Below are 26,132 nucleotides of genomic sequence, written 5' to 3' on the forward strand. Positions count from 1 at the left end.
AGCTGGTTCTCTTTTTACCCAGCATAACACCCTGGAGACAGACAGGAGAAATGGGACTGGTGCCACTCCATCCTCTGGGAGGCTGGAGCACATTATAGAGAGAGAGAGTAGATTCTGGGTTGGGACGGAGGGGATGGAAGGGTGATATGTTTGGCTCCATGGCACACCATTGAAAGCATTTTGCTATCTCTGTGATTTAACCCATTGTATTGCATATATCAATCAGCAAACTGTAGGCTTTGCGTACGCTGCGATGGAATTGACTATTATATGAGGAAAGTGTATCTGATATGTTTTATGGCATCACTATCTGACATAGGACAGTCAAATGGGTGATAGGGGAAGTGGCACATCTGTCTGGTACAAGGTGCTAGAAATAACTGGTTTTGACATCCCATACAGTAAATCACTTAAATGATTGGAATGATTTGGATTTTTTATATATATATTTCCTCCCGCATCTAAAGAAAAAAAACACACTTACAAGCCTCGATATGTAGCTCCAAGTATCAGTTCGCACGTCAAGCTGACATAAATATTCACATTCTCTCTAAGATTGCACTCTCTACCCTTAAAACCACATGTTCTGACATTCAAAAAAGAAATTCTGTACTAGTGATGTGAATTCAAGCAAAGAACCATAATGACCTAGGCTAATGCTGAGATGTGCTAAACAGTTGCTGTGCTGAGTGCACGCTGAGATGGGAGGACTGTGCCCAGAATGCTGTCATTGTCCATAGCCACCTCTCATACCTCTCCCAGTCTGCCAGCTCCCAGTGGAGCTGAAACCGGAATGCATGAAGAAGAACAAACAAAGATCCGCCTTAGTTTTAACACAGCTGGAGTTTGTTTTAGAGATGGAAGGTGCCTTGCAGCTCATATGTCTTGGGTTGTTACTTTTGGATGGCAGGTTTCAGAAGCCAGACACTGTAGCAGCTATAGGGTAAGGTCATTTCATATCTGGCACTTGAAAGGTAATGTTGTGTACACCTGAATCCCCTCTGTAGGCTGTTCTCCTGAAACAGACTGACGATGGCTCCATTTCTAGGCAGCCTGGATCTGTATCTGCACCACAGTCTGCCTCACGTTGCACATTCAGGATCTGTCACTGGCAGACATAGAACAGAGCCACATTCAGTTGCAAAACGTTCTCCAACGTTACAGATAGAATTTCCGTGCATAGAGCTGACGTTATTCCTTATTCAACACATACAAGAGGAATGTTTGTTCTACATAGCATATTTCTATCTGACCGTCCTGCTGAACACGCCCCAGCTGTGGAGCCTTGTGCCCAGTCTACACTACCTACAATGCTGTCTACACACTCCTTATCCCACTCTTACTCTGGGATAAGAGCCACATAAAGATATATGTGATATGTATAGAACCTATACAGTTGAAGTCGGAAGTTTACTTACACTTAGGTCGGAGTCATTAAAACTAATTTTTCAACCACTCCACAAATTTCTTGTTAACAAACTATAGTTTTGGCAAGTCAGTTAGGACATCTACTTTGTGCATGACACAAGTCATTTTTCCAACAACTGTTTACAGACAGATTATTTCACTTATAATTCACTGTATCGCAATTCCAGTGGGTCAGAAGTTTACGTACACTAAGTTGACTGTGCCTTTAAACAGCTTGGAAAATGTACATACACCTTAGCCAAATACATTTAAACTCAGTTTTTCACAATTCCTGACATTTAATCCTAGTAAAAATTCCCTGTTTTAGGTCAGTTAGGACCTAAGAATATGGGTTGATGAAGTGATGGTAATAAGACCAACAGGAAACTTTGGAATCCAATTCTATACAAAACTTGGGAAATGTATTACTAATTAGAAACGTACAATATGCTAAGACCTTTTACATTTTGTACATTCATCTGTTAAAATAAGTCATTTGGCTTTTAGCGTGATTCTTATTGATCAGCATCAGATGAAATGTTAACAGGGCACATGAATCTTTAACCCCATTGTCAAGCTCCCTTCTGCTTCAGTTCCATAGTGATCTCCATGCAATCAACTGTTAGAAGTAAAACCGTTATAAGTAAATGAAATTATTCAATTGGCAGCCAAGTTTGTCATGTGATGAATAACTCCTGCTGTAAAATGACACAATGTTCCCATCTCCCCAGCAACAACTGACAACAGCAGCTCTATCTGCCCTGCTGGTTTCCAGGAGACCCGGCCTAGCTCCTCCTCCTGAGGAGTGCTGAGGCAGCAGCATGGAGCCCCAGGGGAGTCTGGGAGTGGAGGGGGCCTTCAGCCTGCAGCTGGCGCTGCTGGTGCCCAGTCTCCGGAGCGAGGCAGTGACCCACGAGCTGGAAGATCTGACTATGGAGCCCAGTCCAAGCCTGCCACCTCTCAAAGAGCGTAAGAACGGTGAGTAGTAGACCATTCAGTCACATAGGTCAATCACCTAGGGCAGGGCTGCCCAACCCTCATCCTGGAGATCTACTGTCCTGTAGATTTTCAGTCCAACCCTAATTTAGCATATCTGATTCAGCTAGTTAAGGTCTTGTTGAGCAGCACAGCAGGACATGCAAACTTGGCTGCCAGTTGAATAATGTATTAGAGGTTTAAAAAGGCTTCTAAAGTTTGTAATTTCCACTTTGCATATTCATTTCCAATTTGTAATTGCATACCTAGTATCAGGAGGATGAGTGGTGAAAACACAGAGGGTGAATCAATTGTATTTGATTTCTTGCATCCTCTCTCCTTGCCTCCTTCTCAAAATGCATTGAAGCAGATCCGAGGCGCTGACAAATCAAGGAAATAAGATTGAAATTAACCCAGAGACTCTGGTTTCTATATCATCCATCAGAGAGCAAGCCTGCCCTGACAGTGAGAAAACAAACTCCTCTCCAGTCCAGAGAGATTTGTTTGTGGAGAGAAGTGGGGAATTATACTGGAATTGCATCTGGAAGCCAACACATAATCACAGCTTGAACGGTTCCTGACATCAAGTCCCAAAGTCAGTCCTCTCCTTGGGCCACTAAGTGTTTTGTTTGTTGGTTGCTCTCAGAAAAGCGGGAATTATTAATGAGTTAATGATATTATAAATTAGATGCAGATTCTGATGAACAGACTTCAACAAAGTCAATGAACGGGTTGAGCCTCTAATTTAACTTTTCACTGATGATGAATTCCTTACTAATATTTCCCAGTGCATTTTCCTTGAAATTGTGAACCTTCAGTATCTTGAGATCTCCTCTGTTATCTCACTCTCCTAACCCACTGGTTCTCAGACCAAAGCCAGAACCCCAATCTGGAAATATTCCTCTGGCATGTGAACCATAGTGAGGGGTAGCACTGAGGCAGTGTCTGGTGGGGAGGCTGACACTCACCCACCCCGAGTGGTAGCCTGACATTTTCCCAGTCCCTAGAGACCACTGTTCACCCCAACCTTATTGCCCAAGAGACAGACACTGGGAAAACTCAAATGTGTTGCACTCTATGCCTTGTTGATGATGTGATGATGTAGTGGAGATTTTTTAAATTTAGTTCCGTTTCAAAATACATGCGTCTGGCCAAGTTTAATCTCTCGTGTACTGACCCTTACTACCCTCCCCTCACAAGCCCCTCCCTCAGAAAACTTGGACTCGACTCAGACTATGATGTCTTTTATCACCAGAATAATACAGGAAGTTCGCTGTTTGTTTTCTCTTCTGGTTAATGTCTGATTAATAATTTCCAATGCAGCTCACGTGATACACGGGACCCAACATTTTTGTATTGATAGCGATGCACATCGGACATCATACGCCATCCATTATTGAAGTGTTTACTCCATACAGTATGCACTTGTGGAGGCCCTTGACATTGCAACATCAACACACCCCTTTAGTGGGGAGCTCTCATAGGCCAGTGTCTCTGCTTGGTACTCCATCTTGTGCCACTCTCTGTATTGATTGCCACTTTCTTCTTGCTCTGGGCTGCAGACACATTGATCCCATGCAGACACATTGATCCCATTGCAGGCCAGGTCTGAGCTCCATGAATCCCTCCCCACCATGGCTCTTTCTCCCTTCCTGGGCCCCAGCAGGAGCTGACACAGTCAGGCACGTCACAGGGAGCATCTGGGGCGTCTAGAGCACAGTCTGCATCCTGTCTTTCTTCCTAAGAGGGAGACCCCCTGTAGTGGATTCACATGCACAACAGGGGCTAGAATCAGGATCAGGACCGGCTCTATAGAGGAGCTTGCTTTCATTTAAGCAGCATTCCTAATCCATTTGAACACATGATGCCGGCCAGTCATTTTCCTTTCGGGTCTGTATCTTTGTTAGTGTCATAATATGACTACCGCTGTTTATCTAGACATTCAGCTTGCAGTTGTTTCATTTTATAGTATTGTAAGGTTAACACGTTCATGACTGTTCCCAAGTTGTCCTTGAACATTGACATGGGTGAAATATAGCAGGGCGAAATGGATTGGAATGGAAATAGAAGCAGCATGCCAGTTCATGTTGGCTGCCCTCTGCCCTTTAACCTGCAGTGTTAGGGAGTAGGGAGGGACACAGATCTGGACTTCAAGCGTATGACTCATACTTCCTGTATGTGAATGCTAACCCGGCTGGAAATGACCATCTATTCATCTAGTATCACTCTTCGGTGTTCTCTCTTCCCTGTTGTCCCTTTAGAAGTCTCCTCTGGGTGGGTGATATTTATCTTTGCTGTTATTGGTTCTCGGACACAGAGACCAGATTGATATATGTTCTCCTAGACAACATTGTGAAGGAGACAGGGTTGAATGCAACCACCTCCCATTTCTAATGTTTACATTTAATCTATTTTGTTTGAAATCCGAAAGACAATATTGATACTTATGTCAATATTAGTCAGCAACAGCCACGGTTGGGTCTACACAAATGAAAACAATACATAAGATTGTATTAATGTCATGTTTGTGCTTTGAGTGTCGTGTTGTAGTCGAAATAATGAAATGAAAATGATAGCAATAACAAGAATGTGCTAAATGTCAGAAATACACACTTTACAACTGGGAAAAGTGACAAAGATAAACATCAATGTCCCAGGGGCCTCAGCATGTTTGTTTTTGTCATTCTTATCCAGTGACACAACATGGTATGAAAATAAATTCCCAGCTCGTTTTCTCATGGAGCTTTTCATCCTCGCACTCAAAAGTCACAAATACTCTATGTTTTTGGGCCAAGAAAGACACAATAAGTTAAAATGACATTTCAATACATGCATGTAGTTAGCCTATTTCATGATATGGTTGAAAGTATGACTTACCTTTATAGACTTTTAGGACAGCAGTTGGTTTAGTCAAAAGTTTGTATTGTTCTCTGTGTTGTTTTGGTAATTAAAGTTGCTTGACTCATTGTATTTAGTTCTAATGAGGCTAGTGTTGAAAGAGCAGAGCACTGAGAGCTGAGCAGAGTGACCCAGCAGGGGTTAACAGTGGCTCGTCTGTCTGTGTTCCCTCCTCCTCCTGACGCTGAGCCCAGCCAGAGCATGAGTGAGCGCACACTCGCTCCCGCTGAGACCAACACAAAGACAGGCAGAGCGAGATTGGAGAGACTGGAGAGAGAGAGGGAGGGACTGTACGTACCAGACTGTGAGAAACAGTTCTCTTACCATACGCTCCTAGCTGGGTGTTTTCCCTCATTACCAAACCCTCATGCTGGTCCTCGTTCCTCACTGCCCTGATCACTCCATGGGACTCCAGACCCGGCCGCTAAGCGACCCGGCTCTCTCCTCCTCTATGGCGTGCCTCGACGTGGAGAGCCCCGCCGTCTGCAGGGGTAAATTTAAATCAGGTGCCCGTCTCTCTCTGTCTTTCCTTTTCTCCCTCCTCATTCTTTCACTCTCTCTTTCTATCGCTTACCTTTTCACTCTTTCTTGCTCTCTCTGCTAGGTAGCATCACTACGTTGTTGGCATGAAGCCTAGTATCAACATAAATCAGAATCCATTTTGGTTTCCTCTACGGTTGTCTCCAAAAATGTTGTGTGTTTAGGACTTTTTAACTACAGTATATTCTCACTAGAAGGCAGATAGTTGTTTAAGTTCTCAGTAAAATAATGGAGTTACAGTGAAATGTGTATGGCTTTATGGGTTTAGCTCTGCTTTTCAGTCAACGTGATTACCTTGAATGAAATATACAGCTACTTATAGGCCTTGACCAACTTGACCAACGGCGTGATGTCAGAGTAATCTGTAATGATTAATTGATGATAACACCTTGATGCTGGGCTAGGACAGAGACAGAGAGCCCCACCAGGAAATGATAGGGCATTACAGAACGAATAGCTATTAAATGATGTCCAGTATCCGTTTGAGACTGGATTAACAGCATCACAATAGTGTAAAGAGTTGTTGTTTTCTATTAGAAACAAGCAAAGTCAAAATGAGGGAGGAGATGAGGCCAGAATGAGGGAGGGGACTAGGGAGGTGGGTTTATATAGCGTATCATATTATTAGGATCCTTAAACCCAGGACTCGGTGTTCACTTCTTATGATGACAAATAACTGCAGAGCTCAGTGTTACCATCAGGCTATCAGCTAAGCATGATGTCACCACTTAGTTTGTACCTTTTCCTGAACGATAGCATTCTGCTGCACAGTATGTTGGCTTGGGAGGAATAGTCCCCAGTGAAATGCTAAACCTGGAAATGCTGTTGCTCCACATTCTGTTTGTGATCTGCATACTGTTGCAGGGCAACTCCTGATAGTATTAGGTGTTTCAAAGAACAACTTGGTGTGTAAAGAAAAGGTGATATGACTCTATTACCTGGCTTCAATGTAGGTCATATTTAAAAGCTATTGTGTCCCCTCGGGTCATGGGTGTAGAATCATACTTGGATGAGTTGGATGGATCTGGTTTGAATTTATTGGCAATGTTTTATTCCTTATCTATCTTCGAGCATACATCAAACAACAAACTGACTCATCGAGTGAATGAGCATTTGCAAGGGCATGGAGCACAGCTGAGCTGCAAGGAGAATACTGTATATTTCCAGCAATAATGTCAACATAGCTTATGTCAGTGTCAGACTGTTTCTATAACAGTGTAGCCGTAACAAAACAGATTCTCTTTTATATTTACGCAGAGTGTTTCTAGGAAAAAGTCAGAACAAGAGATCTAATGGTAGACTTTGTCCAGAGATGAGTTTTGTTGAGACGAACATAGGCAGGGGATTAGAGATAGAATCAGGAGACAGGGATATTAGTAAAGCCTATGTACACTCTGAGGTTTGTGAAGTACCTCTGTTTATGTTGTGCTGGAGAGCAGGGGAGTACAGCCGACTTGCATCACACAGAGGTTAGCCAGGGTTCACTGAGAACAGCACTATTGACATCGGCCAAACAAAATGTAAGGAGCACTTCAGGCATGGGCTGTACTTTCCACGTTGATGTCAAGAATAACAACTTGAAATGCAGTATTGTTCTCATAAATCGACAATTATCCTTTAGCATTCTTTTCCAGTCGAGTCAAAGTGGATAATATGAATTTTGAAACCAACCAATGGTAATTCTCTCCTATCTTCCAAAATGATCTTTCTGTGTCGGTGCCCCCCTGGTGTGCAGGTTGACGTGTATGGTCATAAGTCTTGTCCTGGAGGCAGCACTGAGCGATTTCCCCTTAGATAGGCGATCTGTAAAGTCACAATTTTGTAAAAATGAATGAAAACAAACATGAGCTTTTTGGTCTTAATTTAAAGTTAGGGTTAGGCATTAGGGTTACCAGTGTGGTTAAAGATAGGGTCAAAATCTAATTTTATGTCTTTGTGGCTGTTCCAGCTAGTGACCGCTGCAGAACTTCCTCCAGAACAAGATTCATGAAAAAACTGCTAACCTGACCCTGGTGTGAACGTGTAATGGGAACCATGGATAGGGAGCAGGAACACAGTGTTCTGAGCCATGGAGGCGCAGAGGGGCTTGTAAAAGTTTTGGGGGGCTCTGAGAATGGACTCAGTTGCTCCCCTGCCTTGGCTCCCTGGGACTCTCTGTGCTCATCTGTCCACCAGTGGGAGCGGGTCCCCCCCACAATGCTTTGGGTTCCAGTCCAGTCCCGGCCCCCACCCCCATGCCACCTCCAGACTCCATGGTTCCCAGGCCTTCTTCTCACAGCTGCCCAGTTTATTTTAGCTGGAGTGAGTCACGTTGGCCTGGTCAGACGCAGTGACTGTCCCAGGGGACTAGAGCGGAGCAGGCCTGGGTGTGTATGTAGTATGTAGTGTTTAGTGTCTATGTGTGTGTTTGACTGTGCATTGACCATCTGGCTATAGCCAATGAGCAGTCTACTCCAGCAGTTGTCCGACCTCTCTATGAACAGAGTGCCTTGGTGACGATAAGGGCCCCAACATTCTTCACAGCGCCGCGTCGTTCGTCACCATCAACCGTCACCTTCCTCTTCAAATATTTTTGCTGAGGATCACTGTTATTCCACTGAAATAACACGTCCACGCTCGCCTGTTTATAACATGTTTAAACTGGGCCCACACTGCAGTTTATTATGATAGAAAAATAACATTGGGTGCCGTCCAAGGATTTGGAGCCTCCTGCATAAGAGGCCTTCTTGTCTTTTTATGTTCCAAGGACTTCATGGATCAGTGCTTACCGCTCCAAAACAAGACTACACATCTCACTTTTTATGGGGCGGCACTTACAAAAGAGACCGAGTTCACTCAGTCCTGGGATGACATCATGTCCAACTCGGAGGTGACTCGGACAAATGAACATTGCCCTGTAATTAGTCTTCAGGGTTTGTTCTTTCTACAGTGGTACTTGAGAAAGACTCATCCCATGCCCGTGTCTATCTATGTTTGTATTTCAAGTTGAACATCTATGTAAAGTTACCTCTGCATTTGCATCCCAGTCTGTCCTCAGTATGTCCTTGTCTTCACTTTATTTGAAGAGAGCTTGTATATTAATATTTAAAGCCCATGTAATTGCTCAAATGTAAACTCACAGTGCCAAGAAGAGTGCAATTGCTAGTTGTCTGGTAGGTTAACCATGCAGAAAGTCTGTAGGCTGTCTTTATAGGATGTCTTAGGTGGAGGAACAGGACTTCCTGTTTTGTTCTGGCTGGGCTGTGATGTGTCAACACAAATTGGTGACTGGTCAATTTTTTCGGGTCCATTACTCAATTTTCTTCTTCATAACAAATTGTGTCCAGTACACAATGTTGTTTATAAGGAATTCCAAATTGTTGTGGCTAAAGTTATCTAGGTGGCTAACGTTAGCTAGGCTAGTGGTTAAGGTTCGGAGTTAGGGTTAGGGGTTAAGGTTAGGGTTAGCTAACATGCTAGCTAAGTAGTTCAAAAGTAGTAAGTACAGTTGAAGTCGGAAGTTTACATACACTTAGGTTGGAGTCATTAAAACTTGTTTTTCAGCCACTCCACACATTTCTGGTTAACAAACTATAGTTTTGGCAAGTCGGTTACGACATCTACTTTTCCAACATTTGTTTACAGACAGATTATTTCACTTATACTTCACTGTATCACAATTCCAGTGGGTCAACATACACTAAGTTGACTGTGACTTTAAACAGCTTAGAAAATTCCAGAAAATTATGTCATGGCTTTAGAAGCTTCTGATAGGCTAATTTACATTTCTTTGAGTCAATTGGAGGTGTACCTGTGGATGTATTTCAAGGCCTACCTTCAAACTCAGTGCCTCTTTGCTTGACATCATGGGAAAATCAAAATAAATCAGCCAAGACCTCCGAAAAAAATTGTAGACCTCCACAGATCTGGTACATCCTTGGGAGCAATTTCCAAACGCCTGAAGGTACCACATTAATCTGTACAAAAAATAGTACGCAAGTATAAACACCATGGGACCACGCAGCCGCCATACAACTCAGGGAGGAGACGCGTTCTGTCTCCTAGAGATGACAGTACTTTGGTGAGAAAAATGCGAATCAATCCCAGAACAAAAGCAAAGGACCTTGTGAAGATGCTGGAAGAAACAGGTACAAAAGTATCTATATCCACAGTAAAACTAGTCCTATATTGACATAACCTGAAAGGCCGCTCAGCAAGGAAGAAGCCACTGCTCCAAAAAAGCCAGACTACGGTTTGCAACTCACATGGGGACAAAGATCGTACTTTTTGGAGAAATGTCCTCTGGTCTTGTGAAACAAAAATAGAACTGATTTGCCATAATGACCATTGTTATGTTTGGAGGAAAAATGGGGAGGCTTGCAAGCTGAAGAACACCATCCCAACCATGAAGCACGGGGGTGGCAGCATCATGTTGTGGGGGAGCTTTGCTGCATGAGGAACTGGTGCACTTCACAAAATAGATGGCATCATGAGGGAGGAAAATTATGTGGATATATTGAAGCAACATCTCAAGACATCAGTCAGGAAGTTAAAGCTTGGTCGCAAATGGGTCTTCCAAATGGACAATGACCCCAAGCATACTTCCAAAGTTGTGGCAAAATGGCTTAAGGACAACAAAGTCAAGATATTGGAGTGGCCATCACAAAGCCCTGACCTCAATCCTATAGAAAATTTGTGTGCAGAACTGAAAAAGAGTGTGCAAGGGCAAGGAGGCCTACATACCTGACTCAGTTACAGCAGCTTTGTCAGGAGGAATGGGCCAAAATTCACCCAACTTATTGTGGGAAGCTTGTGGAAGGCTACCCGAAACGTTTGACCCAAGTTAAACAATTTAAAGGCAATGCTACTAAATACTAATTGAGTGTCTGTAAACTTCTGACCCACTGGGAATGTGATGAAATAAATCAAATCTGAAATAAATCATTCTCTCTACTATTATTCTGACATTTAACATTCTCGAAAGTGGTGATCCTAACTGACCTAAAACAGGGGATTTTTTTATGTATTTGGCTAAGTTTAAATGTATTTGGCTAAGGTGTATGTAAACTTGTAAAGTTGCTAATTAGCTCAAATGTAAAAATTGTCCATTATGTGAGTCGAATATGCAACGTTTGGGTTGCTAGACCTTCACGTTATATGCCCACCTACCCTCCCCGACCAACCTCCCTCCTATCGTTTCTGTTTTAAGTAACCTATTGCCTTAATCTGTGGGTTAGGTGTGTAGTAGAACTGGGTGGACAAAATCCATATTGCAATAAATTGCCAGAATTTTATAACATGAATGTGCACCAGTGACTGGTATCGATCATTTTCAGTTCATCGTCCCAGCTCTAGGATGTAAATGGTGGGTCCCAGATATGTTTATGCTGTCTTGCTAACTCCTATGGTCATTGGCGTGGCGGCACAAACAGATCTGGGACTAGGCTAGTTAGGCATAGGTTGAACTCTAACTTATCTCTGCTTCTCTCCCACAGTCCTCCAGCGCCGCCTGCAGCAGAGACGCACCCGTGAGCAGCTAGTGGAGCAGGGCATCATGCCACGTGAGTATAACCACTGAGCATTGGGCACCGCCACTCTCAAACCACCAAGGATTTAATATACTGTAACTCACCTCTACCAGAGTTAAGGTTATTGGTCTGGCATGTAGGAAAATTATAACTGCACCCACACCACAGTCATTAAAGTGGGTCTTGGTTCCAGAAAGCTCTCAGAAAATAAATGTCATACAATTATTACCTAAATTAATACCATAGATTGAACTACGTGCTGTCTGATTTGCTACTATTATGACAACCATACAGGAGTGGAATTCTGCCACTACTGATGTCTCGAACCACCCTCCACCACAACCTCGTCATGATGTTTGTAGAATAAATAAATACTCTGAATGGTCCAAGGTCTTAATCCACAGTGAGGCATACATCGGTGGCCAGTGGCATACCAGAAACCAAAAGGCATACTGAAAACTTCCACACCCGGCTCTCAAAGTCAGCAAAGTGGAGCCGAATCCTTCCTTTTGCTGCCCTTACTGGATTAGTCTCTCTGGGAGCCAGTGGGTTGCAGACTAGAGCAGACAGACTGATAAGACGTCAGACAGCAGACAGACACAGAGAGAGGGGGAACAGTGATGTAGCTAAGTTATTTGTGGCTAGAGCTGCAGGAGCCCCAGACCAGAGACCTCTCAGTGCTGGGAGTGTGCTCTGTCTTGTCTTGTCCAGCCCTATAATAGGCCTCCTCCATGTGGACTCTAAGCTCCTCTTATTAGGCTCCACAGTCAGAGCTGTATGAGTCAGTGACTGGGCCTGCGTTGGAGGTCAGTAACCCCCACTGTGGCCCTAGAACAGGCAGCACAGGAACCTCCCAGCCAGCGACACTGGGTGAATCGCTCTGGTTCTCCCACACAGTGGACTTACTATAGGTATGTAGGCCAGGACTTGGGTGACGCTCAGGAATGCTTAGCTCTGCTCCTCTGAGTTTGACACACTCCCTCTGACTAAGAAGAACCACTGGTCAGTGTGTGTTCAGACCTCGGTGTGTGTGTATTGTAGAGAGCAAACAGTGCTTGTGTTAGTTAGAGGTGACTAATGGGTGTAGCCGTGCCATGCCAACAGCAGGATAAGTGTGTCTGATGAGATCAAAGTCTCGGCCTGACTGTCTCACTAGTTGGATGAGTGGAACATTCAGAGACATCCTGTCCTACTCCCGTCAGCTATTGTGTAGAAGCAAAGTCATCCTCTCTTCCAAAGAAATAACAAACATTATAGTCTCTCCCTTGTTGTCGTCAGCTTGTCATCAAGTATAACTACTTAATGTCTCAAAAATGACATTTGAGTTGACCTTTTACCCCTCAGAAGATGTAGGTAGTTACAGTGAGCTCCAAAAGTATTGGGACAGTGACAAATGTTTTGACTTTGGATTTGAAATGATACAATGACTATTGAAGTGCAGACTGTAAACTTTCATTTGAGTTTTTTTCATCCATATCTGGTGAACCGTTTAGAAATGACAGCACTTTTTGTACATAGTCCCCCATTTTAAGGGACCAAAAGTATTGGAACAAATTCTCTTATATGTATATTAAAGTAGTCAAAAGTTTAGTATTTGCTCCCATATTCCTAGCACGCAATGACTACATCAAGCTTGTGACTCTACAAACTTTTTGGATGCATTTGCTGTTTGTGTTGGTTGTGGTTCAGATTATTTTGTGCCCAATAGAAATGAATGGTAAATAATGTATTGTGCCATTTTGCAGTCACTTTTATTGTAAATAAGAATATATGTTTCTAAACACTTCTACATTAATGTGGATGTTACCATGATTACAAAGTGTCCTGAATAAATCATAAATAATGATGAGTGAAAAAATTAGAGGCATATCATAACCCCCCCCCCCCAAAAAAAAATAACCTCCCCTGTTATTGTAATGGTTAGCATAGTAATGGTTAGTATTAATCTGTCGTTAATACACTGTTCCTAGGCCGTCATTGTAGATAAGAATTTGTTCTTAACTGACTTGCCTAGTTAAATAAAAGAAAAATATTTTTGGAGCTCACTGTATATGATGTTGATCTTCCCTCCCATAGCACTGAAATGCCCTGCTGCCTTCCACGAACAGATCCGCAGCCTGCAGAGGTCCAGGGTAAGACCTCACTGTTCATTGTACTTCATTGAGATGAAAACACACTATCACATACCCATGCCATTCCATATCATCTCGATTAAATGTAGTTTTATGTTGTTTTCTTACAGACTGAGAACTTCTTGAAGCACAAAATCCGCAGTAGACCTGAACGTTCAGAGCTGGTCCGCATGCACATCCTGCAAGGTAACCTCACTGCCATGTACTGTATGCTTTATGATAGGCTATAGAGAAGACAGATGATACGGAGCATACTCAGCTACCACCAGAAAGTACATGTGCATTTAGTTGACCAAGTTAGCTCTCAGAAGAGAGATGATGACGGAAGAGGAGAATCCTGTGAAATTGAATCCCTCCCTATTGGATACAATCCATAGGATATTAAATATTCTTGAGATGTTACAATCAGTTGTCTGATTGATTGTCTTTGACGTATGAGGACATACCACCTTAAACAGTCTCCACTGTGAGACACACAGTAGTAGAACAGTACTGTTGTGAGTTCTAGGTAGACTAGCAGTTACTGATGACTTGCTGTCTGTCCCACAGAGACCCATGCGGAGCCCTCTCTGCAGGCCACTCAGATGATGCTGAAGAGAGCCAGGCTGGCTGATGACCTCAATGAGAAGCTGGCCCAGCGACCCGGCCCCATGGAGCTGGTGGTCAAGAACATTCTGCCTGTGGAACCCAGCCTCGTTAAGGACGGCGTCACCGGTAGAGAACACTCTTGACTTTATACATTATTATTTCCAGGCTAAGGGCGAAGTAACTCATTCAACTCCCACTCCCTGCATATTTGTATGGTGTAGATTTCTGAAAGTGCCTATTACGACTAACACAGCAATGAGGCATTTCCAGTGACTACCATGAGAAACAACTTAGTACAAACCTCTCTCCATTGGTCTACTTGTAATTAATAAGCTGTGCTTTTGCACGTGTTACGTTGCAGATCCCCCAGACGGTGAGGTGGAGAATGACTTCCCCAAGACGAAAACACCTGATGTGTACAACTTTGACGAGGACAGCAGCGACGCCCTGTCCCCAGAGCAGCCAGCCAGCCAAGAGTCCCAGAGCTCCTCTGCCCCCTCACCCTCCCCCAGAACCCCCAGGGTGACAGAAGCCCCTGTTGCCCTCTCCACCTCCCCACCGACCAGCTCCATCACCATGAAGGTAGGTCCCATCGCAGTACCTCACCACCTATAAATACCCATCTTACATTGTGTTGTTATGGTATGACTAACAGCGTAAATATTTTATGTTTCTACATTTTGGGCCTAAATAATAGTCTCCCATTGCACCTGCCTGTTGTATATCAAATTCTGCTTGCTAGAAAATATTCTTTGCCTCCTGTTTTCTGTTAGACGACATCCATCTTTTGTTAGTCTTTTTCCAGTTGCTCTGCCCTTGTGGCTTAGTGTGGGAGGGGGATTTACAGGCCTCTGTTCCCCTTCTTACTGAACGGGCCATGTGGTTTCTATCTGTCTCTTTATCTCAGCACTGCCCACCTACCTCCCAGTCCACAACAGACTTCTTCAACTTCTCTCATGTCTCCACCAATGAGCATCAGAACAATCGCCTGGTGACCACGCCTCAGCCAATCACCATTGTTGCCACTCCAAAGCCGGGGCCCATGTTAGTAAAGGTGAGCCACAAATTTGAAAGAAAGTGACATCATATCACATGATGGAGAGTACTTGAACCTTGTGGCAAAGGCATGGTATTTCATGGCAATGTGCAAAGCTGTACATTCAATGCAAATATTAAATATACATTTGTTTATAGCGTTTAGCGGAGCACATTACTAGCTATAACCAAACTTTTCTGTCTCTTGGTACAGAAAGCTATTTATTTCATCAATGACGATGTTTTGGTTCCTTTTTGATCCCAGTTAGCTGAGCAAGCTTTTCCTACAAACACTAAATATACCCTGTAAACATGAAAGTCACCTCTGATATTTGACTCTCTCTCTCTCTGATCTGCTGTGGTTTTCATGCTGCTTCCTTTGGAACTGTAATCAGAGATAAGAAGTCAGAGGAGGACAAACACTGGGGCTGTGTTCGGTCACAGTGAAAGAACCCGTCAGTGCAGGCAGAGACCAGTCGAAACTGATGGTTCGGCCAATTCAAAATGTGGTTCAAAGCACAACAAGGCCTGGAGAAGTTTTTCACAAATCCTTGGACTTAAACTGCCAGCCGCTCTCAGTCTTCAATTAAGGTTAAGTGACAGGCTTTCTCTTAGCCTTCAGGGCATAAAGGATGGAAGCAAGAGAAGGGAGTGAAGTAATAACTTGGGCATTTGTCACAATCCTTTACACACAAAGCAAATGAATATTTTCTGAGCTCTGCCCCTCCCGTGTTGAAGAACAGGGAGGAACACATTCGAGGCTGTGTGTTTGCATAAACCAACTTGAATTGGTGTTTATGGCTTGCATGCATATTTTTATGGCTTGCATCTACCTCTCAAATGCCAAGCCATTTAATGTGTATCCTGTAATTTAGTTACTGAACAATAAGGGTCACCCCACATCCCTTTCCACATTCCATTTCCCCATCCTGTCTTTCTCACTGGGCGTTATCACAATGTCGCACATATTCATTTGATACTACAGTATGAAATGGGCACAATTTAGTGGACAAGCCTCACAATACTGGCAAGATGTTTAGACGTTATCCACAACAGTCAGAACACTAAACATGTCCACTTTCCACTCAGTGAGATGAACCTTTGAAGTTTTCAGTGAAAACGTTTCACTGCTCCTCCCGGGTAGTATCCAGTAGGTTGTAACCGTTCCTCTTTTCCCCTGTGCAGCAAAGCCAGCCAAAGACACCCAATGACAAGAGCCGCAGTAAGAAGAATAAGGATCCCAAGCCGCGGGTGAAGAAGCTAAAGTACCACCAGTACATCCCCCCGGACCAGAAACAGGAGGCCAACGAGGCCCCCATGGACTCAGCCTACGCCAGGCTCCTGCATCAGCAGCAGCAGTTCCTCCAGCTGCAGATACTGAGCCAGCAGCAGCAGCACTATAACTACCAGACCATCCTGCCTGCCCCACTCAAGTATGGCCCACTGTAAAAAGGACATTGGAATGTAATGTGTTACCGCAGCTTGAATACCGTAGGCCAATCCCTCACATTCTATTTGCAGTTTAATTGACTGACAGCTTTCAGTTCAGGGCGGTTAGTACATCATCGCTACACCTGGAAGGCAAACATTGTTTCCTTTGAACAATGTGATTCAAGCAAACAATCCTCCCTAACAGAATAAGTCCACACCTGGATAATAGCGATGTAATCTGTCACATCCGTTTCCTGCACAGCTTCTGTTTGGCTTAGATATAGTATTCCTGTGTGCATTGTCCCGGACGGAGACTGTTGATTGTGAATGATGGGACATACAGGAAACTCTTTCTCCCATCCGAACACTAAACCCTCCTCCCGTTGTCTGTGTTCCTACAGGTCGACGGAGGGTCAGAACAGCTGCTCCAACATGTCTCTGAGTGGCAGCAGTCTGTCAAGTCCCATCATGGTCTCTCTACCCAGCGCTGCCCCAGCACGGTCTAACCAGACTCTGACAAACCGCAAGCCTGGTGTCCTACCTGCCAACCTGGACGAAATGAAGGTGAAGCTCACTCCTGCTCCGATATAAACAGCAAAAAAATAAACGTCAACTGCGTTTATTTTCAGCAAACTTAACATGTGTAAATATTTGTACGAACATAACAAGATTCAACAACTGAGACATAAACTGAACAAGTTCCACAGACATGTGACGAACAGAAATTGAATAATGTGTCCCTGAACAACGGGGGGTCAAAATCAAAAGTAACAGTCAGTATCTGGTGTGGCCACCAGCTGCATAAAGTACTGCAGTGCTGCAGCGCCAGCTGTGCCATCAGAGACTCTGGGTTCGCGCCCAGGCTCTTTCGTAACCGGCCGCGACCGGGAGGTCTGTGGAGCGACGCACATTTGGCCTAGCGTTGTCCGGGTTAGAGAGGGCTTGGCCGGTAGGGATGTCCTTGTCTCATCACGCACCAGTGACTGCTGTGGCGGGCCGGGAGCAGTGCGCGCTAACCAAGGTTGCCAGGTGCAAAGTGTTTCCTCCGACACATTGGTGCGGCTGGCTTCCGGGTTGGATGCGCGCTGTGTTACGAAGCAGTGCGGCTTGGTTGGGTTGTGTATCGGAGGATGCACGACTTTCAACCTTCGTCTCTCCCGAGCCCATACGGGAGTTGTAGCGATGAGACAAGATAGTAGCACAATTGCATGATACTAAAACAATTGGATACCACGAAATTGGGGAGAAAAAGGGGTAAAATTCAACAACAACAAAAAACAAACAAAAAAAATACTGCAGTGCATCTCCTCCTCATGGACTGCACCGGATTTGCCAGTTCTTGCTGTCAGATGTTACCCCACTCTTCCACCAAGGCACCTGCAAGTTCCCAGACATTTTGGGGGGGAATGGCCCTAGTCTTCACCCTCTGATCCAGAGGTGCTCAATGGGATTGAGATCCAGGCTCTTCGCTGGCCATGGCATGATTTCCTGTCTTGCAGGAAATCATGCACAGAACGAGCAGTATGGCTGGTGGCACTGTCATGCTGGAGGGTCATGTCAGAATGAGAATGCAGGAAGAGCACCACATGAGGGAGGAGGATGTCTTCCCTGTAACGCACAGCTTTGAGATTGCCTGCAATGACAACAAGCTCAGTCCGATGATGCTGTGACACACCGCCCTTGACCATGACAGACCCTCCATCTCCATATCGATCCCGCTCCAGAGTACAGGCCTCGGTGTAACGCTAATTCCTTCGACGATAAACACGAATCCGACCATCACCCCTGGTGAGCCAAAACAACGTTGTTGCCGGTGGTGTCTGGTGAGGACCTGCCTTACAACAGGCCTACAAGCCCTCAGTCCAGCCTCTCTCAACCTATTGCGGACAGTCTGAGCACTGATGGAGGGATTGTGAATTCCTGGTGTAACTCGGGCAGTTGTTGTTGCCATCCTGTACGTGTCCCGCAGGTGTGATGTTCGGATGTACCGATCCTGTGCAGGTGTTACACGTGGTCTACCAATGCGAGGACCGTCAGCAGTCCGTCCTGTCTCCCTGTAGCGCTGTCTTAGGTGTCTCACAGTACGGACATGGTCATTTATTGCCCTGGCCGCATCTGCAGTCCTCATGCCTCCTTACTGCATGCCTAAGGCACGTTCACACAGATAAGCAGGGACCCTGGGCATCTTTCTTTTGGTGTTTTTCAGAGTCCGTAGAAAGGCCTCTTTAGTGTCCTAAGTTTTCATAACTGTGACTTTAATTGCCTACCGTCTGTAAGAACAGTGTCTTAACGACTGTTCCACAGGTACATGTTCATTAACTGTTTATGATTCATTGAACAAGCATGGGAAACAGTATTTAAACCCTTTACAGTGAAGATCTGTGAAGTTATTTGGATTTTTACAAATTATCTTATTATCTTTGAAAGACAGGTTCCAGAAAAAGGGACGTTTCTGTTTTTGCTGAGTTTATTAAAGGGGAAAGCGGAGCCCCTAGGCAGTGACATGTTGTATGGAGATTTATTGAGGGGGCTTGTTTTTTGTTATGATGACTCATGACTGTTCATTATACCTGGCCCGTAGGTAGCTGAGCTGAAGATGGAGCTGAAACTGCGAGGTCTTCCGGTGTCTGGCACCAAGACTGACCTGATAGAGAGACTAAAGCCTTATCAGGAGATCCCCAGCAGCCAGGCTGCCACTGCCATGGAGCTGACAGGCTACACAGGGGCCCCACAACCTGAGAGCATGAGCTCCACACCTCCTGTGTCCCCCGCACCCTCGGAGGTCTCCAGCCTGGGCATGGAGGAGGCTGGGATGCCAGGAGCTCTTTCCCCAGCTCGGCCCACTCCTTCTGGGTCGTCTCCCCACCAAGGCCGCCTGGAGGACAGCCCAATGGAGACCAGAACCTCAGAGAAGGACCAGCGACTGCACGAGAAGGAGCGTCAGATCGAGGAGCTGATGAGGAAGCTGGAGCAGGAGCAGAAGCTGGTGGAGGAGCTGAAGATGCAGCTAGAGGTGGAGAAGAGGGGTCTGCCCAGCCCTCCAGCCCCCATGGCCCTGGCCCAGGTCAAAGAAGAGGGCAGGGCCGCCTCAATCTGCTCTGCCTCTGCGCATAGCCCACTAGCAGTGGTGAAACAGGAGGAGCCCAGCTCAGGCCAGGTGCAGACGTCCCCCCTGCCTCAGTTCTTCATCAGCCACCAGCAGGTGCCTCAGGTCCTCAGACAGCCCCAGCCTCAGACCTCGCTGTCTGGCCAGCCTGGAACACAGATCCTGCTGCCTGTCTCCCTGCCCACCAGCACTGCCACCATCCAGCTACCGAACAACAGCATTAAGCTGCAGGTCAGAGAGCCATTCCTGCAGACCACAGTTAGTACTACAGCTCCAGGCCTCATCCAGAAAACAGAGGCCTCAGCACCCCACCAACAACAACACACCACCCAGACCCAACCCATGGCACAGGTGAGAATGTATGGTTTAATTTACTCTAATCCCATATTTAGAGTGGGATATTCCCCAAGGTACTGTCAGCAGACACCATTTTACCCACCTGTATTGTAGTGTCTCTGTGTATTGTGTTATAGTACTCTCCAAGGGCTTTGTGCTGCACCAAACCATAACTAAATAAATTGCTGTCTGGTCTGTGGATGAGTTGTTCCGCTGAATAAATTGCACATCCTGTTTTTGTGCCCTTTTTCTGGGATAACACCATTTCCAGAGACACTTTATAAATCGCTGCTTACATTCTATTGTGATGGGCCGGCCTAATCACATTTTTTAGGGCATTAGCCGTGTTTTGAAAGCAGAGAGTCTCCCTCTCCAACTTCTTTAATATTCTCTTCTCTGGGTGATTTATCTAGTGTGTTGCCAAGGTAATAGCAGGCCTGGACAGGGTGATGAATTCCTCTCCTAGTCACATCAAAAGGAGGGCCGGAGCCTGTCTAAGCTCCGGTTACTGGAGCAGGTGCTGACTGACGGCCAGGCAGACAGCACACTAGACTACACTGTCTGCTCTAGTCTCTATAGGACCAGACCTGTGTTCAAATAGCATTTGTTTTCCTTCAAATACTTAAGCTGTGCTTGACTGGGCCTGCCTGGCAAAAATTTTACCAACTGAATAGTCCCAAAAGTGCACACTCCGTCCATCTGTCACTCAAATGCAAGCTCAAGCAAACACTACTTAATTGAAAGATGTCAAATACTATTTGAACCCAGGTCTGCAGATCTGCACGGGGCCAAATCAACAGCCAGCTAGAATTAGCAACAGCAACTGCAGCACAACACTCATTGAAGAGTGCTCCCACATCCAGAAACACACTGCTTTGTGTTGCACTGCACAGATACCCCATGCCTTTTATTATGTCCCTAGAGATTTTGTACTTCCACATAATAATACATAAACACTTTTTATTCCTCCCAGAGAGAGTGTGTACCCTGTCCAACCACTCTGTGCCTTCTAATTGGAGGGTGTGTACTACTACAGCTGACCAGTATTTATCTGCCCCAGAAGGAGTGTGTACCATGGTGTTAACCACTGTTCATCATTCCTCTACAGATGACAGTCCCACTGTGCACCACCACCACCTCAGGCTCTGGGTTCCAGTTCAGAGCAGGCCCAGGTCAGACAGAGATCCCCCAGTGTTTCCTAAACACTTTCCCAGGGAGCAGGTCCCCTGCCAGGGCCTCGTCCAACCAAGCAGTCCCCAATGGTCCAACAAACAAGGCATTGTTTAATTAAATACTGCATTATATCCACGTATTCATTTAGTTGCGTTGAATATGTGAACCGCATAGGTTGTTTAGAGCTTATAGGGATTATATCTCATCGTTTTGTCTGTCCATCAGTCCCCCTCTACCTGCCAGCCCAACTTCTCAAACCACATCCCCAAGAGTAAGGACCCGCCACGCTACGAAGAGGCTGTTAAACAGACGCGCAGAATGCAGACTGCTGCACAGGTAATAGAGCTTTTATAACACCCTACTAAAACACACTGGACTGACCTTCTAGGTCTGTTAGGCGTTGAGGCAGGTATTGACTGGTCTTTATTGTCTATGCAGGTACCCACGGCAACCAGCCAGCACATGGATGACCTGTTTGACGTGTTGATCGAGAGTGGAGGTGAGAAAAATACTTGACTATGGTTGGGGTCTCCTCCTCTCCATTATGACAGCTGAGTCCCTCTCTGGCCAGGAATCCATCATCTCCCATGTTCTTTTCTTCTACAGAGATCTCCCCATTCATCAGACAGGACCCTTCCTTTCCAGACAAGCTGCTTCCTGTGACCGCCAGCGTAACCACCCTGCCCTTCAACACGGTGCTATCCCGCCCCCCGCCCCAGATCCAGGTGGCCCGCCCGCCCGCCCCCACCCTTAACCTCCCGGCCCCACCCAGCCTGACAGCCCTGGCCATAGACAACCAGCTGGAGGCCTTCCTGGAATGCACGCTGAAGGGGGAGACTGAGCCCCAGACACTGAGGTTGATGGAAGAGCTGCACAGTCAGCTGCTGGAGCACTCCCCCATGGACACGGACACCACCGGGTTCAACAATGTCAGTGCACCCCCCTCCAGCTACCACCTGGACCACACCAACCTGGACAACATGGAGTGGCTGGACCTGACCATGCCCGGGCCGACGGGGGGACTCAACCCACTAGGCCTTCCCCCGTCTGGGGTCTTCTCCTCTGACTTCCTGGACTCCCATGACCTGCAGCTACACTGGGACTAAGGGGTGTCAATGTGACCTCCACCCCCCCACCCACCCCCAAACAGGCCTGTTCAGACAGAGGGCTGTCAGGGAGAGACACACACATACTGATAAGTGAGACGGAGAGGTCAGTCTTCTCCAGTGGAGGTGGGGGAGGAGAGTGCAGTACTGCTGGCCTTGAGTCCCTGTGGGAAGTTCTGTGCAGGGCTACAGCAGCACTAGTGGTGGATCTCACTGCTCTGAGCAGATCGGAGTGCTAGAGGCATGGACCCTCCTTTGTCATTGGATATACAGTGTAGCTGTTTCCCTCTGAGGTTTCGTCCCTCATAACAGCCACTCATTCTAAGGAAGGCTAAGCACCCACTGGGCTGTGGTATAGATCAATGGTATGAAGAGGTTGATCTCCCCCTGTGATCTCTTTCAGAAGAGGACCTGGTCTGAGGAAGGGTGGTCTCTCCTGAAATGGCGTTACAGTAGATAAGGAGCGGGATCAGGAAATGTGATCCCGGCTCAGGATGAGAACTCGCTAGTGGAAACAGATGTTGACCCAGGTGTTAGAGAATTTCACGCCTGGTTCTGACTGCGCCAGTGGCATGGTTACTCACTGACTTTCGTGATAAATTTGACAGACAGCGCAGAGAGATTGTATATATTATAAGCCTATGTCTACAGTAGCAGTAGTCTGTCTGCTCTGCTGCATACATCACTAAGGCAGCTGTATTACAGTCCTGTGTATGTATATGACATATTGGAATGTGGTATTAGCTTAGCATTATGGCTTTGAAATAACTGCCTTTGCTTTACTCAGTGCCCCCATGCGATTCCCATCACAGGAGGGAATTGGACACAGATGCTAAAAGACTGCACATATTGCATTATGCCTTATAAGACCATTTGCCAAATATCTTGATATTTTCAACGCATTGCTTTCACTTAATTCAACTAAAGACTTTCCAAAGAGTGCACAGAGTGATGACTAAAATAAAGCAGGAGACTACTTAAAGTGAGTGTTAACAGTAAGCCCCCTTATGTCATGTAAGAGAAAAAACGGTGAGTGCACGATACCCTCATTTAGTATCATTGGTTGACAATACGAGAGCTGTCGCCCTGAGAACTCTTGAATTAATCCAAATTAGAAGTTGAGAGCCATCACATTTTTAGCAGCTGTTGTTCTTACTCTATTCTTGTGTGGGGGAGAGTAGGGCCAATGTGAGTTTGTTTACCAAACTACAACGTGTGCATGGGGTCACAATAGGTGGCACAGCACCGCTGTAGCTAGCTAGCCCAGGCCTATGTCCTTTATATTATCAACAAAAGAGCCTTTGGAAATGTTCTCTCTCTCAACCCTTTTGTCAAGTCTGGAGTGGATTTATCCCAATGTACAGATCAGCTGAATCCTGCTTGTTTATGTGTGACGTGCAGTGCACATGAGCTAGAGCTGGTGTGTAGAGCTGGTGTGTAGAGCTGGTGTCTGTGTGTGCACTGCACATCTGTGTTGCATATCGCTTTTGCTTGTTTTGACTCTAGGAACTGGCAGAAATATAGCCAGTAAATTCCCCTCAGCATTTCAATGGCTCTCTTCAATATACCATCTGACCTTAGTTGGCTGACATACCGAGAACAAACAAATTGACATCATTCAGTTTGACAAGCCAAGGAGTCACAGTGAATCAGCAGAGGTGGTTCAAGGCTGTCTTGTGCTTTTGTGATCAGCTTAGCAATATTTGTGGCTATAGTCCTGCAGGTTCAAATGTAAGCATCATTATTGTATAATTTTGTTGTAGTAGGCCTGATGTGTCTCTATTCATGAAGCCTTAGACCAGCAGATTATGTAGGATCGGGATTTCAGCCACTCACATCACATCAAGAAGCAACCTTTCAAAACACCTTTCAAAGCAGTGTGTGATCCATATGTACCATTACTACCAACAGATGGGTATTACAATTATCTCCACACTGTTTTTCACTCCTCTCTCCCAGTTGAAGTCTTCTTTTAGGTCAAAATCCTACATGATTATTGCAATCGTACACATCGTACACAAATTACATTACAGTGACATATACTGGCCAAAGATAACATGTGAAAGCATTTGAAGTGTTGAACCAGGCAGAGGAGTTTACAGATGGGTTGACTTTACAAAAGTTGTCAGTCCTCTTTATCAAGCAGTCTGAGCTACGCAACGGATAACTGCCTTTAGAAACACAGAAACCTTTCAGCAATTTAGTAGATCCCCCCCCGAAAAATGGAAGAAGCTTTAAAACACTATTCGGCATGATAAAGTTTGACGCACCAACGACAGCATAAGCATTCCTTGGAAATACATTGCAGACCGTGCTAAAGAAATATGTATTTCAAGGGTTTTGACCAATTCTAGCCTACCTGTCTGTCCCCTACCAAAGAAAATGGCTTAAAGGTCCAATGCAGCTGTTTTTAACTCAATGTCAAATACTTTCTGAGTAACAATTAAGTACCTTACTGTGATTGTTTTCACTCAAAATTATCAAAAAGAAACTAAAACAGCTCCTTAGCAAAGAGCAATGACTGTCTGGGAGTGGTCTGAGTGGGGAGGGGAAAACTGAAAACTAGCTGATATTGGCATAGAGGTTTGGAACTAGACACACCGGTGTGCCAGACACACTGGTTTGAGTATGTCAATAACTGCAAAGCTGCTGGGTTTTCATGCTCAACAGTTTCCCGTGTGTATCAAGAATGGTCCACCACCCAAAGGACATCCAGCCAACTTGACACAACTGTGGGAAGTATTGGGGTCAACATGGGCCAGCATCCCTGTGGAACACTTCAACACCTTGTAGTCCATGCGCCGACGAATTGAGTCTGTTCTGGGGGGAAAGGGGGGGGTGCAACTCAATGTTAGGAAGCTGTTCCTAATTCCTAATGTTTTGTACAATCAGTGTATATAAATGCTTTTGAGTGCACTGGTCCTTTAATGCCTCAATGTCACACATTTCTGTTAGAAATACAGACAAAAGCACTTAAATTGCAAAGCAGTTTACACTGTGAGTGGATAAAAATGGGTAGCTAATCAAAAAAACATTGCCTGCTCCTGATTGGTCTTTGTGCACAACTTTGTTTTTGTCTGAGCATCAGTGCCCCATTGATCATGTGTCCAAACTACAGAAAGGGAGAATGAGCTGGAATCAGAAGTCATTTTATTTGTACTATACTAGTATAGCCCCTTCCCTTGCAATGGTGTATTGATACATAGTTAGTATGCCATACATTTTGCACATTGTGTATATATTTTGTCATGCATAAACATTTTTTTTTTTTTACAAATGTCGCACATGAGCTCTTTTCGTACATTTTATACAAATGTAGCACATCTAAGCTCTTTTGTATTAAGACTGTTTGGTGTATACAGTATGCATACTACTGTATACCCATAATGTGTATATATAGCCTTTTTGTGTCAATAAAAACGGTCATGTACATTGTGTGTGAAAATGATTCAGTTGTGTTTAGTAAATAAAACAACCATATCATGTGACTTTTTGTTTACCAAGGAGTTCCAAACCCTAACACAGACACCACTAGGCTTGGATAAGTCACATGCAGCTTTAGAGTTCACAGACCTTGAAACACTATTTTCCTCCGATGTTTTACAATTCACACAGGTTTTTTGCAGGTCAATAAAAATGTTTAAAAAAACATTTTAATGCAGTTTCTCTAATAAATTGCATTGATGAATGCATTTTATTCCAAGAACAATGCCATACACACTAACTTAAAATGTACAGGATGCAGCCACAGTTCTCACAGTATGACTACATCATCCTCACAGGAGTGATGGGAGTGACACTGACCTCAGTACAGTTGTTGGGAATTTATGATCACTTCTCACTCAGCAGAACATGTTTCACTATGGCTTGGCTCCATTCAACATTCATTGTCCATGTC

At 45.0% G+C, this 26,132-nt stretch overlaps 1 protein-coding gene across 3 annotated transcripts in view; it reads left to right on the plus strand.

Annotated features, from left to right (window-relative positions):
* Positions 1 to 25,664, plus strand: part of LOC110538463 (myocardin-related transcription factor B) — a 41,724-nt gene extending 16,060 nt beyond the window's left edge. Inside the window, exons 2-15 of one of the 3 annotated variants that reach the window (XM_036938322.1) lie at positions 2,139 to 2,385; positions 11,295 to 11,360; positions 13,404 to 13,459; positions 13,570 to 13,645; positions 14,009 to 14,173; positions 14,409 to 14,629; positions 14,955 to 15,101; positions 16,268 to 16,515; positions 16,915 to 17,077; positions 19,095 to 19,970; positions 21,064 to 21,231; positions 21,354 to 21,464; positions 21,567 to 21,627; positions 21,735 to 25,664. In XM_036938322.1, coding sequence (XP_036794217.1) covers positions 2,229 to 2,385; positions 11,295 to 11,360; positions 13,404 to 13,459; positions 13,570 to 13,645; positions 14,009 to 14,173; positions 14,409 to 14,629; positions 14,955 to 15,101; positions 16,268 to 16,515; positions 16,915 to 17,077; positions 19,095 to 19,970; positions 21,064 to 21,231; positions 21,354 to 21,464; positions 21,567 to 21,627; positions 21,735 to 22,234 — 3,015 coding nt within the window. In that variant the 5' untranslated portion in view covers positions 2,139 to 2,228 and the 3' untranslated portion in view covers positions 22,235 to 25,664. Of the gene's footprint in view, positions 1 to 2,138; positions 2,386 to 5,484; positions 5,787 to 11,294; positions 11,361 to 13,403; positions 13,460 to 13,569; positions 13,646 to 14,008; positions 14,174 to 14,408; positions 14,630 to 14,954; positions 15,102 to 16,267; positions 16,516 to 16,914; positions 17,078 to 19,094; positions 19,971 to 21,063; positions 21,232 to 21,353; positions 21,465 to 21,566; positions 21,628 to 21,734 lie in introns of those variants that run through there. The other 2 variants (XM_036938323.1, XM_036938324.1) reach the window with 2 other exon arrangements.
* Positions 25,665 to 26,132: the final 468 nt, after the last annotated feature.

This window comes from Oncorhynchus mykiss, chromosome 12, assembly GCF_013265735.2.
Source record: "Oncorhynchus mykiss isolate Arlee chromosome 12, USDA_OmykA_1.1, whole genome shotgun sequence".
In the NCBI taxonomy this organism is placed as follows: Eukaryota; Metazoa; Chordata; class Actinopteri; order Salmoniformes; family Salmonidae; genus Oncorhynchus; species Oncorhynchus mykiss.